The sequence below is a fragment of the Xylocopa sonorina genome, chromosome 12 (genome assembly GCF_050948175.1).
Source record: "Xylocopa sonorina isolate GNS202 chromosome 12, iyXylSono1_principal, whole genome shotgun sequence".
NCBI lineage: Eukaryota > Metazoa > Arthropoda > Insecta > Hymenoptera > Apidae > Xylocopa > Xylocopa sonorina.
The window spans coordinates 11,031,168-11,049,025 of NC_135204.1; the positions used below are offsets into that span (position 1 = coordinate 11,031,168).

Below are 17,858 nucleotides of genomic sequence, written 5' to 3' on the forward strand. Positions count from 1 at the left end.
CGGAAGAACACATCCGATATCGATGTACCCTCTGTCATTTGTTACCACCACCCACCCCCATCGCCATATTACGTTTCCGTCTTTTTCTATCCCCCTCTCTCCCTTTTCCCGCCACGCTTTGTTTTGTCCTTTCTCTCTCTCTCTCTTTCTCTCTCTCTCTCTCTCTCTGTCTCTCTCTCTCTCTCTCCTCCCGTTTCGTTTGCGAAAATATCAATCGAAAGAGAGAAAGGACGCAAAGGTTATGCCGACGAACGAAAAAACTCGACTCGTAAAAGAGACGTGGTCACGACTGATCATCGTGAAACGACACGACCTTTAACCTTGCGTCGACAACTATTAACCTGTTCCATCTCGACCACCTGTTTCCTCCTCTTCCATCCCTTTCTCGTATACCATGCGGCGATTCTGTATTTTATACGCTATACGCATATGCTCATATACATACACCTCACGTACGTACATTCGTACGCACGCACGCGTACGAAAACACACACACACACGCCACATATGTACATACACAGACATCTATTGCGAATGTCGAGAGTAATTCTTAGCGTAGCTAGTATTTTAATGATCGCTAACTATCCATTAGTTGAGAATGATCAGTAGGTGAAGCATGCTGATTGAGATATCTTTAGATCCAGATCCCGTTGTTCCTTCACAGCCCTCGTCGTTTTTATCAGTATTGTTTCACTGGACAGTGTGTGTCTCGCTGCTCTGTCTTCTTGCCGACATTTTTTCAACAGAACCGTGTCAAACCGAGGGGAACATTCAATCGAATTTCCCTTTTCCATTATTACTATTATTATTGTCTCCTCGTTTTGTTTACGTTAAAAAGTATCTTTTTTCCTTTTACAACAATTTTCGATCATTTTTCTTCTTCTAATTGTAACATTGCCGATCTAAATATATATAACATACATGCTTGCATAAAACGTTTCCCAATTAGATGCCAATCCATTAATGGCTGTAGTACTTTAGCCCTGTGTTCGTTGGACTTTTCAAAGGGAGAACAGGGGGGAGGGAGGGAGGGGGGAGGGGGGGCGGAGCGTATCTGAATCTCGAAACGCAAGAAACAAAATTTTAGTTTTGTCCGTCAGAAGAAAAAGAGAAGCAACGGATCGGATTAAAGAGGTCTTTTTTTATTTTTTCGGAGGATCGGTTGGTTCGAGAACGACGAACGTATCGATCGTTTTCGATATTCCTTCGCCTCGAATCGGTCCTTCCTCGAAAAGTAAAGGACGAGGAAGAAGCCTACGAACCGTGTCGTCCACTTCTTCTTTTCGACCTACGACTGAAACGAATCTAACCGAACGAGAAAGAGGAACCGGATGAAAATAAACGAAGACAGAAAATAATGCACTCTTTGCCGAGACATGTCTTAGATCCTCCTCCGAATCCACATAGACGCACACGCGCGCACACACATACACACACATACACGAAATCCAGTGTACGAAAATCCGATATTCCGTGCCTCGTTTTACCTTTACTGTTACTATTATTATTATCATCGTTGTCCGTCGTCGTCGTCGTCGTCGTCGTCGTCGTCGTCGTTATCGTCATTAGCTAACCGATCGATTAAAGAATACTAAAGACCAAAAGCAGTAACATAATCATCGTCATCATCAACATCGCTATCCGTCATCATTATTACTACTACTACTACTACTACTACTACTGCTACCGTTACTGCTACTGCTACTGCTACTGCTATTACGGCTACTACTACTATTACTACTATTACTAATTTATCGCTATTATCATTATCCGTTATCATCGTCGATTATCTTTGCCGGCCAATCTCGTTGTTATCCCTGCAAGTACGATTCCGAACACGAGTGTTGTTGCATATCTTTGTTAATCGTCGTTGTTATTGTCAATGATTGTTTTTCCCTTTTCCTTTTCCTTCTCTTTTCGTTCTCTTCATTTCCGTTAATCTGTTACGCGGACTCACGCTCTCGCGATTACCAATCGATCGCAATCTCTCGAGGATCGACGATTTATCGGCGATCGTGATGCGAACGGGACCCAGCGTACGCGATCCCCGTCGTCTTCCATTTTCCTCCATTTTCCTCTCTTCAGCTGCACTTTGAATCTAGTTCGCTTCCTCTTTTTCATTCTTCTCTTCGTTCTTTTCACTATTTTATCGTGCCATAGACGGTGAATACGACCGCGCAACGAGACGCGAGCGTTCTCTGCAGCGAGAAACCTACGGACGCACGTACTTAACGATATACATCGGCGATTCCTAACCGCGAAGGGATCGAGACAACCGGCATACTGCCGCAGAAGTACGCAGAGCGGCGAACGCAAAGGACGACAAGTACGACAGATAATTAGTTTAGTTGCGAATAAAGTAGTTCGTTTCAAACTCGTAGCTAACCTGTATTGTGTGTACGACACCCCTTCCTCCTTTATTGTTTCCTCATCTCGTAACTGAAATCGTTCCTAGTTCTCGTTCACCCTCGCCAGAGCTAACATTTCCTTCTACTTCTTCTTTTCTTTCTTCTCGTTTCTTGGTGCTCTCTGTGTAATATACTTTATCCTCACACTACTTACTCACGTACGTATTGTTTGCGTCTCTGTACAACTCACTTAACCCCCCTTTTTTTTCTTCTTCTTCTTTCTTTCCTTTCCCTGCATTCTCCTCTTCTTTTTTCATCTTCCTCTTTTTTTTTTTTCGTTTTGTTGTTTTTTTTTTCTTTTTTTTTCTTTCTTTAATCAGACTCCTCGTTCGGTCGGTGGCGTCGAAGGGTGACGGCAACCGTCGGTGTGCCAGAGGCGTAGTACCACGGGCGCATCGCTAATTGGCTAATTAATATTAAGTCGTAATTAGCGTCGTTAACCCCGGTGGGCACTCGTTTCACGGCGATCTGCGGTTGGTCGAAACACGCCCGTTGCGTGCCCTTTGCTCGCGACCCGGCCAATGGAAATGAAATCTGAACGAGCCGAAGAGCCCAGTCTTGAACGTTCTCTTCCTCCCCCTATCGCTCCGTGTTGCTTCTTAAGCGGTTCAAGATAGCCAGCGGATTTGTTGTAGCGCATGCATACATACTTAGCTAGACCATTCCTGGCGCACTCTAACCAGCAAGTAAGAGTAAACTTTAATAAATTCGATATGTACACAATTGTTTTGTCCCCCCCCCCCCCCCCCCCCCCCCCCCCCCTCCGTTCGAAATCCACGACGTCCCACGTTTCTCAGCGACGGGGAAACTGTTTCCGTTGGAACCGTTGGTACCGTTAACGTGGGATGCTGCGTGCAAGAAGCCGAGTTTAAGAGGTGGCTGCGTATCGCACCACCGATTTCCCAACCCTGTTTCTCTCGTCCCGTTCGATCGGTACGCTCGAGCAAACGCGAATAGTAGAAGAGAGAAGACGAAACCGAGACTGTCACCGGTTTGCTCGGGCCTACCGAAACACCTGGTATCCGTTTCTTTCGCTATGGAGGATGATCGATCGGTATCGTTGGTTCGAATGAAACCGTGGAGCTGTGTCCTGGAGGTACGCGCGGTAAGCTCTTGCCTTTGAAACGATATCTTGTTGTTAGATGAAGAAAACTAAAGAACAAAAATAAAAAAAAAATGAAAAATATGTTAGAAAACGATCCTCGTCGCACACAGTGTCCGGGGTCGGTGTACATATCGTCGTCGAGCGTTATATAGTTTTGCGATACGCGAACGAAGCGTGTAGTTTTAGATCGTAGTTCGTTTTATACTACCTGTACGTCGCGCTGTGATTTCTCGCGTGTGATACCGTGTTTACCGGGAACTCGTAAGTACCGTCGCGTGTCGACCAGCGGAGAACCAAACTGCTGCACCCGCTCTCAGAGAGTTCGTCGTTTTAAATAATTAACGGACCAATTCGGTGAACGTTTCAACGGTTCTCCAGCTGCGTCGGGCGTACCCCCTGAATACATATCATTTCACGGTTTACCGAGTACGTATTCGATTCGGCTGTAATTTTCCACGTGCGTCCTCGAGGTCAGTTCCGCGATTAACAATTATCGACTCTGAACGGCATTCTTTCCCACGATCATCGATTCGACAGTGACCCGAGTGCCTTAATCCGATCTCCACTTGTAAATCCTTCAGCAATTTTTTCACCCGTCAAAATAATTCGCACGACTAAATGTCAACCACCACAGAAGAGTGCGTGCGTGTCTGCGTGTCTGCGAGTCTGAGAGAGAGAAAGAGAGAGAGAGAGAGAGAGAGAGAGAGAGAGAGAGAGAGAGAATCACACTTCCACACGGATTCGCATCCGCAATGGGGCGGCAACTTGGATGATGAACGGCTAAAGTAAGACCAGGTAAGACCACCTTTTTTTAATTCCCTTTCTATCTTTACAAAAATGTTTATGTACAGGCTGACTCGAAAATCCTAGTGCGATGAAAAGTAATAATGAAACGACAATATATCGCCTTCTTTTTCCTCCTCCCTTTACCTTCGTCAACTCGAACTTGAGTAATACTCGATCGTACCAAGATTTTCCACTCAGCCTGCGTAAATAGACGTATATAGTATACACGTGTTCGTAATCATAAATTCGCATCACTTATATTACGTAATCGTAGATACCTTTCGCATAGCGCGGTAGACGTTGCGAGGTTTAACGTATTAATCACGAGCATTATTTGTATTATTGTCGATAACAAATTCTACCTACACGCATTATTTAAATACATAGTAAATGTTGGTAGCTATTAGTAAAGCTAAAAATCATCGATGGTGTAGGTGTAGTTGAGATATGCCATAATTGTGAAATGTGACTAGTTTCTTTTCTGATTTTTTTTTTCCTTCCGTTATTTATCTACTTATTTATTTATTTATTTATTCATTCATTTATTGATTCATTTATTCGTCTTTCTCCCTTTTATACTTTTTCTTATCTCGTTTCTCGATTGATCGATCTTCTGGAGCTTCGCTGGATCTCGAGGACGATCGATCGTCTCGAGCAGAGTGGCTCTAGAGATATGTTACGATTATATCGAAAGAATTTTCCACGCGGCAACATTCGGATATCCGATCGATCGTTGCTACAATTTAAACAGACGGTAGATTTCGGATTGAACGTTTCCCTCGAACGTAGTCGGAAAGGGTGTTGGCTCGAAAGATTCGCTCCGAACCGTTTGTTTCCGCGTGAATAGTTGCAGCTAGTTGTTGACAGCCACTATCGAGGCTAGAGTAACGATGTATCGTGCATGTGCAACGACTTGTACATACTAACACCTGTCTGTACGATTATCTCGTAGTCGCGCGTGATTTTCGCTCAACCCCGCTGGTTACAGCGAGAAACGCTTGGTGATACGAGGCGATCGTGCCGGATGAAGGCAAAGCGAGGCCTTACCTAGTCGTATGCGTGATTCGACGAAGCAAAGACACAAGTATACTTAACTTAGTAATCATCGATTCATCATCACTGCCATCGCTATCACCCACCACCAACAATCATTAAATACACGACCAACATCGTCGCCTCCATCGACTATAGAGAAAGAGAGGGCTGGGGGCGGGGAGTTTGAGAGAGAGAGAGAGATGAATGGATGGACAGATGGATAGATAGATGGATAGATAGATAGATAGATAGATAGACAGACAGATGGATGGAGAGAAAAAGTGTGATCATCGAAAGGTCAAAGTTGAAACGAATCGCTTTAACAATGTGTGGTGCACTCGAAAATGTCACTTTTTTACTCGGTTAAGCTTTCCGCCGCGTCGTTCTCGGTAGTTGAATCCTCGACTAAGCGAGGACGAGCAGTCGTCTCGCAGAGGGTGAACGTAACGCGTTCGAAGAGCTTACCGAGTATTTAAAAGCCGACTATTCGAAATTGAAAAAGTCCAGCTGAATACGTCTACCGGCTGGTCTCCTTTCCTTAATCGTTTTTCGAGGCACTCTTTCGAAATGGGACCCGTGCGTTTTTCCTAGCGCTTTTTTAAAGCCGGCAAATGTGTTCGGCGTCTTGTTCTTCCAGTACATATATACACGTTACACATACATTCGTACGTACTACACACATGCAGACCCGAGTGAATTAACAAACAAACAAACAAAAATATATATATATATATATGTACAAAAATATGCGTATATGTGTAAGGGGTGATGTGTAATTTGACAGGATATAGGCGATCAAGCCGAACGAACGTACGCTAAAACAGAGAAACTTGGACATTACTTTCTTTCACCAAAGTTAGGTTTTTCATCGACTGTGGAATCATCACCGACGAGCACCGAACCGACCGTGAAACGTTCTCGCGAACCCGACACGTCTCACGGTCTGTTCTTTCTTCGTTACATCGTGCCTGCCAATGGGGGATCATCCGCGACGCGAAGTGTCCTTTTCCCTTAGTTTCTGATCCAAGCTTCAGGTTCGTGCGAATCCTTCAAGCGTACGTTCGAGTAACGATACCATATAACTTATAATCTCAACAATGAATCGAGCAAGTACAAACCGGGGTGAACGTTGAACCGACAATTAATGAACTTGATACGTTGAGATCGAGTCCCGTTTCTACGGGCGCCGCCTTTCTTCGTTCGAAAGACACTCACCGTATAACCCGTAGCAATGTATCATAGAATATCTCGCGTGACAATTCCAGGTAATTGATAGAATATCGTTAGCCGTACGCGATAAGTGTTACTATTATAATCACCACCGTCGCCATGGTCCATCGAGTAGCCTTAACTTGTACACCCTATTCTTTATCCTGATCACACGCACGCGCGCACACACACACACACACACACACACACCCCGCATCATTATCATCTTCGTTCTCCAGTTTCCTATCCGGATCTGAAGTGAAGAACGGTAGGCAAATGGTTTATTCGAAATAATCACGAGGTAATTCGTAAGCGGTAGAGATTGACCCATAACACCGAAACGCAAGTAGTAGTATAGTCAGCTAGCCTAGACAGCCGAATAGTTAAAAAAACTCGTGTGTAATTACTTACCCGTTTCAACGGGTAAGACGGAACAGACGGTAATAAGTGAGGATCGATTGATAATTAACGATAGTCGAACGCGCGTGTGAATGAGTTTTGCTGTACGTTCATCGAATGCGAAGGAGAGAAAGGATCGAGTGAAAGAGAAAGAAAGAGATATATCGAGGGAATAATTATCAACGTATTCGCTGCAGGTAAACTGGTTACTGTACCTGTTGTTGTTGAAAACATTAAAAACACTCTTATTCCGACGCTAATATCGCTTAATGATAACGATGTATTATTCTTACCTCTTTCCATGAACACCCCCTGCGATATTTAATCGACTGTGCTACACCCTTACGTATGTGTATCCACCCACTACACGTGTATAAACCCACCGATCGTAGCCAATTTTAGTGATTCGAATTGTCCGAAATCGACCGAACCAAGCCAAGAGAACTTGCGACACTTTGCCTTCGTTCAAGGTCTGCCTTAGCTTCAAACCTAGCCTCTACATTTTCAACGAGGCTCCCCTACCTTTTACTTTTCCTCGATATTTTACGGTATTTTCATTTACGCTGCTTGGACCTAATTTGCGTAACTCTAGACAAACTTTCTTCTTCTTCTTCTTCTACTTCTACTTTTACTTCTTTCTCTTTTACATTTTATTTTATTTTATTTTTATTCTTCCTTTTTAGTCGACAGACACATGAAAATAAAAGGCGACACAATGGTGTGTATTATAAAGATTGTAACCGATACCAGTTGCACCCCACATTCTCCTATCTACTCTGCTCTGCTCTGCTCTGCTCTGATCCGCTCTGATCTGCTCTGCTCTACTCTACTCTACTCTACTCTACTCTACTCTACTCTACTCTACTCTACTCCACTCCGCTCTACAGCCTCTAACACTATCGTGTAATCGTACTCTCTTCCGCGACGCGTCGACAAATATGCAATTATACGTGTAGCGTAAATAAAGGCACCACGTTGCAATTATCGATTTCTCGATGCATCGCTCTCGCGTGTGTACGTATATATATACATACCTAAACATATAATAAATATTAGTACCCCTTTGTGGTAGTTAATTGGCCCCTTATTTGCGCCGCTGGCCGTATTTTCGACCATTATTGCTTCGATAGTTTAAAAACCGTGCGTCCTCTCTTCCCCCCCTCCCCCCCCCCCCTCTCCCTCTCTCTCTCTCTCTCTCTCTCTCTCTCTCTCTCTCTCTCTCTCTCTCTCGTGGAAAGTTCTCTCGAAAAATAGAAGAAACTCGAACGAACGCGGCCAGTAGCGCACGTTGTAGGAATATGGTTATCATCTCCTCGTTCCTTGGTCGTTTCTTGGAACCCCTTTGAAAACAAGAGGTACCGCAACCCGACCATTGTAACGTTGTTAAACAAAGCATGAAAGGTGCGCGTAAGTTGACTTTTTGATTAATCTTAATAGGGGTAAATAGTAGTGTAACGAAATAAATAGAGGCAATGACTACACCTAATCGAAGAGTAGAGAATAAGAAGAACGCCGGGGGAAGGATCAAGCGGCTGAAGGTGAGTGACAATAAAGGGGGATGATTATTTTTTACACAGATTTAGCGGGCACCGTCAGATCTGTCGACATTTTAGAAAATACTTCGAATTTTTCGCAGACGAACAGCATCGCTCTGTATCGACGGTATCGATCGATAATGGTTTGAACGAAAACGTAGAATAATGTTGGTTTACCGATATTTCCCGTACCCTGTTTGTCTTTTCATTTCTTATATACGCATACAGAAGAAACGAGTAGCTTGTTCGCGCGTACCTAACAATTTCCCCCATATGTATCTATACCACGAACGTATGTATGTATGTATGCATGCATGTATGCTGTGCGCGCGTGTGCGTACATGTACATGTAGGATTCGTACGGTTTAACCAGTAGAAATAGAGAGAGAGAGAGAGAGAGAGAGAGAGAGAGAGAGAACGATGCAATTCTAAAACAATGTATATTTATTCGACCGACGAATAAAAGGATCGATCGGAAGGCATACAGTAGGTACACGTAATGTACGTTGCTCGTCGAACAAATTAGAAGACATTCTAATCCCATCACGCTAAATATTATCCAATATTAGCCAAAATATTAGCGAGACGCGTGTACATGGAGTCATCTTAAATGTGCCTAATTAAAATTAGATATCGTTTTCAACGAGAATCGCTTCATGAACACGCAAACGCGAATAAAACTCACTCGTTTCGATCTCCGTTGAGTAAACTTTTGTACGATTAACTTTCTTGCAACATCGTAGAACCGTAGAATATCCTCTAATATTTGAAACTATTTATAATACTTTTAGAGATTTTATATATATATACACACGCGCGCGCGCACACACACACACACACACACATGTATAATATATAGTTGCAGCTGACGTAATTGACAATGTTTAGAATTTAGGTAGAGAAACGTATTTTCATCGAAAACATGGACAGTGGTAAAACCCGTAGGAATAAAGAGAAAATAATGCCGTAAAGGTGTTTAAATCCCGTTTCTGCAACGAATTTCCAAAAACGAGCGTATCGCGTAGCGATAGAAGTTGGATGACAATTTCCCGCGATGATCGAAAGCTCAATAACGATGTGGCCTAATTCGAACGAGAGGGCTAATAGCCGGTTAGTGAAAACGATTTTATCTAATCGAGAGTACAAAGCTGGCAAAGAGTAAACTACTACCTATCTTTTGCGAATATCGACCAGTTTGATATCTTCCAGTTATACGTTTACCTACGTCAACTCCGTACCGAGCGCGTATGCGCACCGTTAATTCGACCACTCGAATTTTCTATCCACTCGGTCTAATCGCTATCTAATCGACACCAGCTATAATCCACGCAATCATCGAATTAACGCGCAACGCTCTCGTGCAGAGAGGCACCGAGACATTCCGAAACGACACTCGTTTTACATACACACATATGTGATAGCGAAACGGTTTCAAAGATTTTGTAATTACGCGTTGAACGGAAATCAACCTTTTACGGGGAGAGAGAGAGAGAGAGAGAGAGAGAGAGAGATTAATGTTTCGACCAATCGTCACACAAGACTTATTTTATTACGATAGCTAAAATCGACGGTCTGTAGAAAGAGCAAAAGAAAAACGGTCAACCAAAAAGTGTTGTATCAGAGATTTATCAGAGACGAACGATGCGAACTTGTATCTCGCTGCTAATGTGCGTTGTCGTTATCGAATATCGGGGATATAAGCGCTTCAGTATCTTTAATCGAGTACAAAAAATACATTGTACATACCGCGAGTGTATTACGATACGTGTGCGTGCGGATGCATGTCTGTGTGTGTAAAAGACAAAAAACAAGTATCGTCGAGTTAGAAACGTATTTGTAGAAATTGTTGCTCGAACAACGATATCGTCGGAAACCTTTGAAATAACCTTTCGACGAATTTTACCACGCGAACTGTGTTCCCGCTATTGTTTCCATATTATCGTTCTTGTCGAATATCGAAAAGCCGTTCGAGCCAACAGACTCTCGATTCTAGTCCTTCTAGTCACGTTAGGAATTTAGAATTTTCCGATACATCACGGCCAGCCTAGAATCCGGGGGCTACAAATTCAAGAGAAAGATTAGCAGCCTCCCGATGGGCAGCCTGTCAGTTCGAAAGAAGAAGAGGAAAGCAAGATGAAACGTCGCGACAGCCGATCGTGACGTTACCTCTCCCACGGGAGGATAGCAAAACTGGAAACAAGCGGCAGGGTGAAATAAAACATTACCAACCATTTATTTACCAACCGTACATTATTTGTACACTGTTACGTATACATTTATTTATTTATCTTTATTGTTACTTTATCGTCGTCGTCGTCGTCGTCGTCGTCGTCGTCGTCGTCGTCGTCGTCGTCGTCGTCGTCTTCGTCGTCGTCTTCGTCCTCGTCATCATCATTAAATACTAATATATTATTATTACTATTATTATTACTTTTACTATTATTATTATTATTATTATTATTATTATTATTATTATTATTATTATTATTATTGATCACTAGATACGATTATTTAATTATACGCCAATTGAAATGTACAATACTGTTGTCACTTATCCGTCGAAACGAATATCGAAAGTGAAACTCTGGACGTTTGAAAGGTAGGCAAAAGCATATCTTCGAGAGATTGCTGTAAATTTTCGGGAAACTCGCATCCGTATTGTTCGGTGGGAATTCGAAGGAACACGGTTCGTTTGAAGTTGGGAAACAACGGACGACGCGACGAGAGGGGTTTCCAGAGGTCGAACGGAGGCAGAGGAAGAGAGAGAGAGAGAGAGAGAGAGAGAACCGAGGAGAAAGGAAATCGATATTGGGACCCCCCAGGGGCACGCGTAACGTACGCCCCTGTCGGGTAAATTGCAACCGCTCTGGGGAAAAGGCCATCCCGAACGCAGGATACTCATTATTCGATGAAGCGGCACTATTCGGAGATCAGGGTCGATTCAAATTATTTTCGATCGAATGGAATTGGAATTGTTAATAAAGAAGTCGCAAGGATCTCGTGCGACGATCTCTTTCGTTAGTTTATAAGTCCCCTTTTATATCGTAGCACTCGGTACGCGTAATATCGCAACAACACCGAGCGAAACGATACGGGGAGACAGCCGGGCATATTTTCACCCTAAAGATGCGAGTCGAGGGAGCAGAGAGAGGACGTTTACACGCATCCACCCTTCTAGAAAGAAGATAGGGTATTCTACCCTATCGATGTCCGTGTGTCCTCGCTCCCCCAATTATTCTTCCCATCTCGGTGGTATCGCACGGAGACAACCAGAAAACGGATCTATCGTATTAGACGCACTCCTCTCTTTACTCTCCTTTCTGGTCCGCGTCACGAAACCCGGTCACGCGATCCCACGATCCTGGCTAATGATTTTTCTTCATTTATCTGCCGTCTACTGGAAAATATTACTCCCTTTCGACCATGGAGGTAAGTAAAGATTCCATCACGTTAACTAACGCGGCTGCTCTTTTCTACGACAATTATTCTTTTTCACGATTCGAATCGACGAACAACCGATCGTAACACACTCCATCGCACTCCGGCTATTTTTATCCAGGTTTATCGGTACTCCGAGTAGCTAGGCATAAAATTGCATTACTTAAACGGACCACTGGCCGTAAGTAGCCTGCTGCGTTCGCGGTACGACATTACCTTATACGGGAAGTGGAGCAATTCATAAGGATGGTTAACCATCCCCCGTTCCCGCCCACGTACAGCACAATAGCTACGCTTCGTTGCATCGTTTCGATATCCGAAATGCACATTCGCGCGATAACTCGTTTCAGACGACCTAATAAATAGTTTACCCGTTTTTCGCTGGACTAGGCTCGAGATAGAGACGGAGCTTAAATCTTTGATGCCCGCCGCTCGCCCTCTTCCGTTCTTTACCACCGGTTACTTCGCCGGGAATCGATCGTGCGAAACGTCAAATTAGACGGAAAAGTTAAAAAATTAAGCTTTACGTTTTTTCTTTTTCTCTTACCGACCAATTCTTCTTGAGCTTTTCGATAGAAAATAAATCGAATCTTGCGAGATCTTTGCTGTACGGACGGCGCGTTAAGAAACACGTTGGTACCCTCAGGTGTCCCAACATCCTTCTCCGTTCCTCTACGAATCGACGATTAGAAATGAATCGTTGCAATAACAGGATGGAAAATCTAACAAATAACCTACCATCGAATTTCCAGCAAACAGAGAATCCTGACAGTTTCTTCACCTTTCAGTTTTTTCAGTCATCGACCTGCCATGTATGCGCGCGTTCGGTCGGAAATTTGATACTAGAACGGTGAACTCGTATGTATTTCGATGTTTATGTCGTATTTGAAGAAAGTTTCGAGCAGAGGGGTAGGAAAAGCTGGGACACGTAAATAAAAATAATTCAGTAAGAAGGTGGAGGGAATAAATAAAACGGGAGCGTGCCGGGAAGGGAAGGCGTTATTAATATTTAAATAGCGAAAGGTACGTGTTCGCTGAGACATAGCTTCAATGTTGGCAGGTAGATATGTATAGAAGAAAATTCAATTGGAACGCAACGAAAGAGAAATCCATGAACAAAAATCGCGAAACCGGAAATGACATTCGTGCATACGTATTATGTAGTTCATGGTCGGATATTTGTCCAATGAGAAACGATGATCATTCTGGTTAAGAGAGCATCTCGGTTGAGAATCAATGACGTCGAAGAATCCGCGCGTCGTATTCGTACGTTCGTTTTGTCGACAAAATACCGAAAATGAGATGGTTTTCCCGTAAGAAAAGCGAAGCAAAGGATGAACGATGGAAAAGAAATTGAAAAAACCGGAGGAAAGACATACCATCCTCGTTTAATTAGGTTCGATAGGAAGTTTAATTAAGTTCGGTTATCTTCTGTGAAAGTGCAGCAGTTAGCAAAGCAGACGAGGAAAAGGAACGGAAAAAGAAAATTGAATTGGTTATCTCCGGGGCGGTCTGATGACAACAGTGTTAGAATCGGTCTCCACTCGTGACCGCTGCTACCGTCGACAGGCACACAATTGTCACGCTAGCCAATTGCTAGCGGCAGCCAATTGCTCGCACCCGTTTTACTCGAAATAGTTGGAGATTTACGAAGTTTGTAATTTCGTAAAATAAATGTCACGGTTCGTCGAGAGTAGGGAGAGGCCGAGTTTCGGGCGAAGGTGAAAAAAAGTGAGGTTCGTCCACAGACATAACCTATGAATAAGCTTTACGCGCGGCTATCGCAGATATTGTGGTATTAACGACGATGCGATACCGCTTTTAGATAATTCGTTGACATGATCCTCTCAAAAAGTGTTGCCTTGTAAGATAAATGATTTATCAGAGACGAGCGTAGCAAGACGAAAATATGGAAAGCTGCAACGAAGGAGGTGATCGGACATTATCCGACAGCACGGTTACGCGAAGAAGTTGGTCGGAATTGAGAGGTGTTGTCAGCGATCTACGTAGGAAATTGTCCGGTGTATCGGTCGGCTCTGTGCCCGGATCTATTACATTTCGATCTTTACCAGATGGACGGTAAGGAATGTTTCTAGAATAGTACACCTAACCTCTTCTGCGCGCAAAAGGTGTTGTGCAGTACCGCAGTTCGAACGTACACAACCTCTCCTCTTTCAGGACCAGAATATACTTTCTTAGCAGCCCGAGCAACGGATGGGAGACTACATTGTTGTACGTGGACATCGCGCACTCCGATCATGCCAATGGCTACCGTCTTCACTGGCAACCGATCATAGAAGCAAACTTTCAAACGTAATAGATACGACCCACCTTTAGCAGACCCGATCGTGCGTTAACGTGTATCGATTTGCTTGCAGCGTATCGAGCACTAAAAGATTGTCCAGGGAAGAACAGTTGTTGTGGGAAAGAAAACGATTAGCTACGTGGGGAATCACTAGTTACGAGATTCATTTGGATAGCGGAAAGTTAGTTTTCCCAGCTGCGAGCAGTCTATATCAGTGTATAGATACAGGATTTATGGTACTTTATTTCTTTACCATTTCTGGTAGCTTGCCCGTTTCGTCTATTCGCGTCTAATTGAAATCGGTGAGAAGAGTAAACAGCTTTGTACGTACGTTAGGCTGGGCCACTTTTCCCATCGGAAATTCGTATGTCGACGCCTGGTGCAAAGTTATCTCCACAAATTTGTCCATGGAACAACGCGTTAATAGCGCACACGTGCTCCGGTGATCTTTACCTGTCTCATAGTATTACGGGTTCCTCCGTCAGATTAACGCATGCGAGGAAAGGCGAGAAAAGTCTAGCGAACGATCCCCTCACCGCGGGAACTCCTTCTTATGTTATGCAAGAAGAATTCACTAGGTTTGTTCACTACCCAGCCATCTACCATCTGATCTAGAGACGTGTTTCCTATAATGCGATTCACTTTCGTTTAGATATACCGGCTACTGGTGGCAACCAAAATCGAACGATGGTATTTATAGAATAGTGTACGAAGAGATCGATGAAAGCGATGTAAAAATCTTTTGTTTCCCGTCCACGTCAAATTCCGAAGAGATAGACGAGTTTAGGTTTCCGAGGGCTGGCACACCGAACGCGCGAAGCAACCTGAAGATGGTACAGTTTCGATTAACCGAGGCATTACAGATCGTTGATATCGAGATATTAGAACTCCAGTATCCGCTGCACATAATGTTCTCATGGATGGAATACATGGTGAGAGTAGGATGGACCCCCGACGCGCAATAGTAAGTCAGAAATGTTCTTTTCCATCTGCCGTGCGTATATTTAACGCCCACTTCTATAATGTAGTTTTGTACGAATATAGCGTTTGGGTTCAGCTGTTGGACAGGAAACAGCAGAGGCTCGAGTTAGTTTTATTATCGATTGATAATTTTTGTGAACCACCGCCAAACGTTTACAATTCGGAAAATCACTTTACACCGTCGTCGGCTAGCGTCCACGTGATCTACTCGGAACAAAGTTCGATATGGATCAATGTTAACGACCTCCTTCACTTTTTACCATCCGACGATCCAACGGAAGTTAAGTTTCTTTGGGGTAGCGAGGAATCCGACTTTAGACATCTCTATCTGATCACGTCTAGCGTAGCGGGTAAATGTTTGCAAATAACAGATAAAATCGCAACCCGCGTCTTTCTCACTATCCCGACTGATTTACCCCTCCCCCTAGGTTTGAACAACGAAGTGGAGGAGCCTCTAGATAAAATGGACAGCATCTTTTTGCAACCCCGAGTTACTTCCAAGGTCGCTCTGACCCAAGGAGACTGGGAGGTGTTGGGTAAAAAGTTATGGGTAGACGAAATCAATTCGATCGTGTATTTTTGTGGTCTACGGGAAGGACCACTAGAGCAACACGTTTACGCTGTGTCTCTCCGCCGGCCGCTAGAAATAAGGTTACTCACAAGACCTGGCTACAGTCACAACAGTATATACTTTAATAAAGAATGCACGATGCTAGTGACCGTTTACAGCTCCATTAAAACGTTACCCACGTGTCAAGTACGATTCTTATAACATTCGATTAATCGATAATCATTCGCTGATCATTTCTGACGACCGAATGTTTTTTAGGTATTTAAAATATCGCAATCCGATTGGACGGTAGAAAGTATTTCCTTGACACCTGTCGGTTACCTATTAGAACCATCTGCCCCCGATTCCGAGTTGTTCGCTCCGGAGATTTACACGCATAAAATACCATCAGGCGAGACGATTTTCTCAATGATCTTTAAGCCTCACAGCTTTCAAACTGGTGTAAAATATCCAACGATATTAAACGTCTACGGTGGCCCCGAAGTGCAATTGGTGTCGAACACGTTCAAAGTGAGCATCCGAGCATCCTGTTTAAAATCGTATGCCCACCGTATAATCGCGTATAATTACCAGACGAACATAATACAGCGGGGAGGGGGGGGGAGGGGGGGGGGGGGGGGCAGAGTCCTGTCCGGTTTAACATAATCCACGTTTCTACGTTCCAGGGGATGAGGCATTTAAGAATGCACATGTTGGCCGCTCAGGGCTACTGCGTTGTATTAATCGATTCTCGTGGTTCACACCATAGAGGGTTGGTATTCGAAAGTCATTTGCAACATAAAATGGGAACCATCGAGTTAGACGATCAGGTTCTAGTATTGAAATCGTTAGCGGAGACTACTGGTTACATCGACTTGAATCGCGTGGCAATTCACGGTTGGTCTTACGGAGGATATTTAAGTCTTATGGGCCTAATACAATACCAAGAGATATTTAAGGTAGTTTTACTTTGGAGAATTTCACGTTCACGGAGTGGACAATTTTTATTTTCCCCTTTACGCAACCGAAACGTACAATTTTCAGTTGGCCATCGCCGGCGCACCGGTTACTTCCTGGAATTTTTACGACACTGGGTATACCGAACGTTACATGGATTTACCACAAAATAATCCTCATGGATACATGTCTGGATCGATTTTAACATACGTTGATAAGTTTCCCGACGAAGAGAATCGATTATTGATCATTCATGGGCTTATAGATGAAAATGTACACTTTTTTCACACGAGTCAATTGATCAATGCTCTTGTAAAATCTGGGAAACCGTATCAGCTGCAGGTCTACCCTAACGAAAGACATAGCCTCAGAAGCCTGGATGCTAGTAAACATTACGAAACTACGCTACTGTCGTTCTTACAGAATCATTTATAAGTTTATTGCTCCTCTCTACTCCTTCAACTATATACATATATGTGTATATATATATAGTTGCAGCTATGAATGAAGCTGGTTGAACCATTTTAACAATTTAATTGACTGCCATTACGTTTATGTACATAAATTAAACAAATTGAAAATTATTCTTCATGTTGTGTTCGCGATGGTTTTGCCTAACGCAAATTTTATGTTTTCTATACGAGAAATGATAAAATATATCCAAAGCCTTTACTCGAACAGTATTATTAGTAACTTTACTGAGAAAGTTGCAATAAAAAGCAATCGAAAATTCAGCGCGTACACGAGGGGAACAGCGCGCACTTTTCCTCCGTTCAAACGAGTATTTATTTTATGATAAATAGATACGTATAGCATATTCATCTGTAGCATCGACAGCATATTCGGACATGCGGCCATCGCGAAACTCACTTATACACAATTGCTGAACTTGTAATTTGCGACCTCTTCAAACGAGTCGTTGCACGGTTTCGTAATTCTAAGATTTACTGTTACTTTTTTAAGATAAAATGGACAATACTCGCAATTTCTTTGTACATATAAGGATCATCCGACTTGTATCAATCCTTTTGGAATCTTATTTCAATCTCGTACTTACAACAGAAATGTATCCATTACATCCATCATAGCTGTCTACGTATGGCCACTTTATTATGCTTTTGACCGTGTGTAAATAGAAGAACGGGCAATC

At 43.2% G+C, this 17,858-nt stretch overlaps 1 protein-coding gene across 2 annotated transcripts; it reads left to right on the forward strand.

The window, feature by feature from the left end:
- The first annotated feature begins 13,479 nt into the window (after positions 1 to 13,479).
- On the forward strand, positions 13,480 to 17,152 carry LOC143429712 (dipeptidyl peptidase 9). 2 transcript variants are annotated; one of them, XM_076905444.1, is made up of 10 exons: positions 13,480 to 13,994; positions 14,094 to 14,228; positions 14,294 to 14,456; positions 14,557 to 14,798; positions 14,873 to 15,184; positions 15,265 to 15,551; positions 15,630 to 15,958; positions 16,031 to 16,282; positions 16,438 to 16,710; positions 16,796 to 17,152. In XM_076905444.1, the coding sequence occupies exons 1-10, from the start codon at positions 13,825 to 13,827 to the stop codon at positions 17,141 to 17,143; spliced, it is 2,511 nt and encodes an 836-aa protein (XP_076761559.1). In that variant the 5' UTR covers positions 13,480 to 13,824; the 3' UTR covers positions 17,144 to 17,152. The 2 variants fall into 2 exon arrangements, with proteins under 2 accessions (XP_076761559.1, XP_076761558.1); XM_076905443.1 differs by having other exon boundaries at positions 13,480 to 13,651; positions 13,741 to 13,994; positions 15,265 to 15,958.
- The last annotated feature ends 706 nt before the right edge of the window (positions 17,153 to 17,858 follow it).

Coding starts and splice junctions, on each gene's coding strand:
- LOC143429712 (XM_076905443.1), top strand. CDS start 13,825: ATGGAAAGCTGCAACGAAGGAGGTGATCGGACATTATCCGACAGCACG. Junction 14,799..14,872: donor ATGCAAGAAGAATTCACTAG/GTTTGTTCACTA, acceptor ACTTTCGTTTAG/ATATACCGGCTACTGGTGGC. Junction 15,959..16,030: donor AAACGTTACCCACGTGTCAA/GTACGATTCTTA, acceptor AATGTTTTTTAG/GTATTTAAAATATCGCAATC.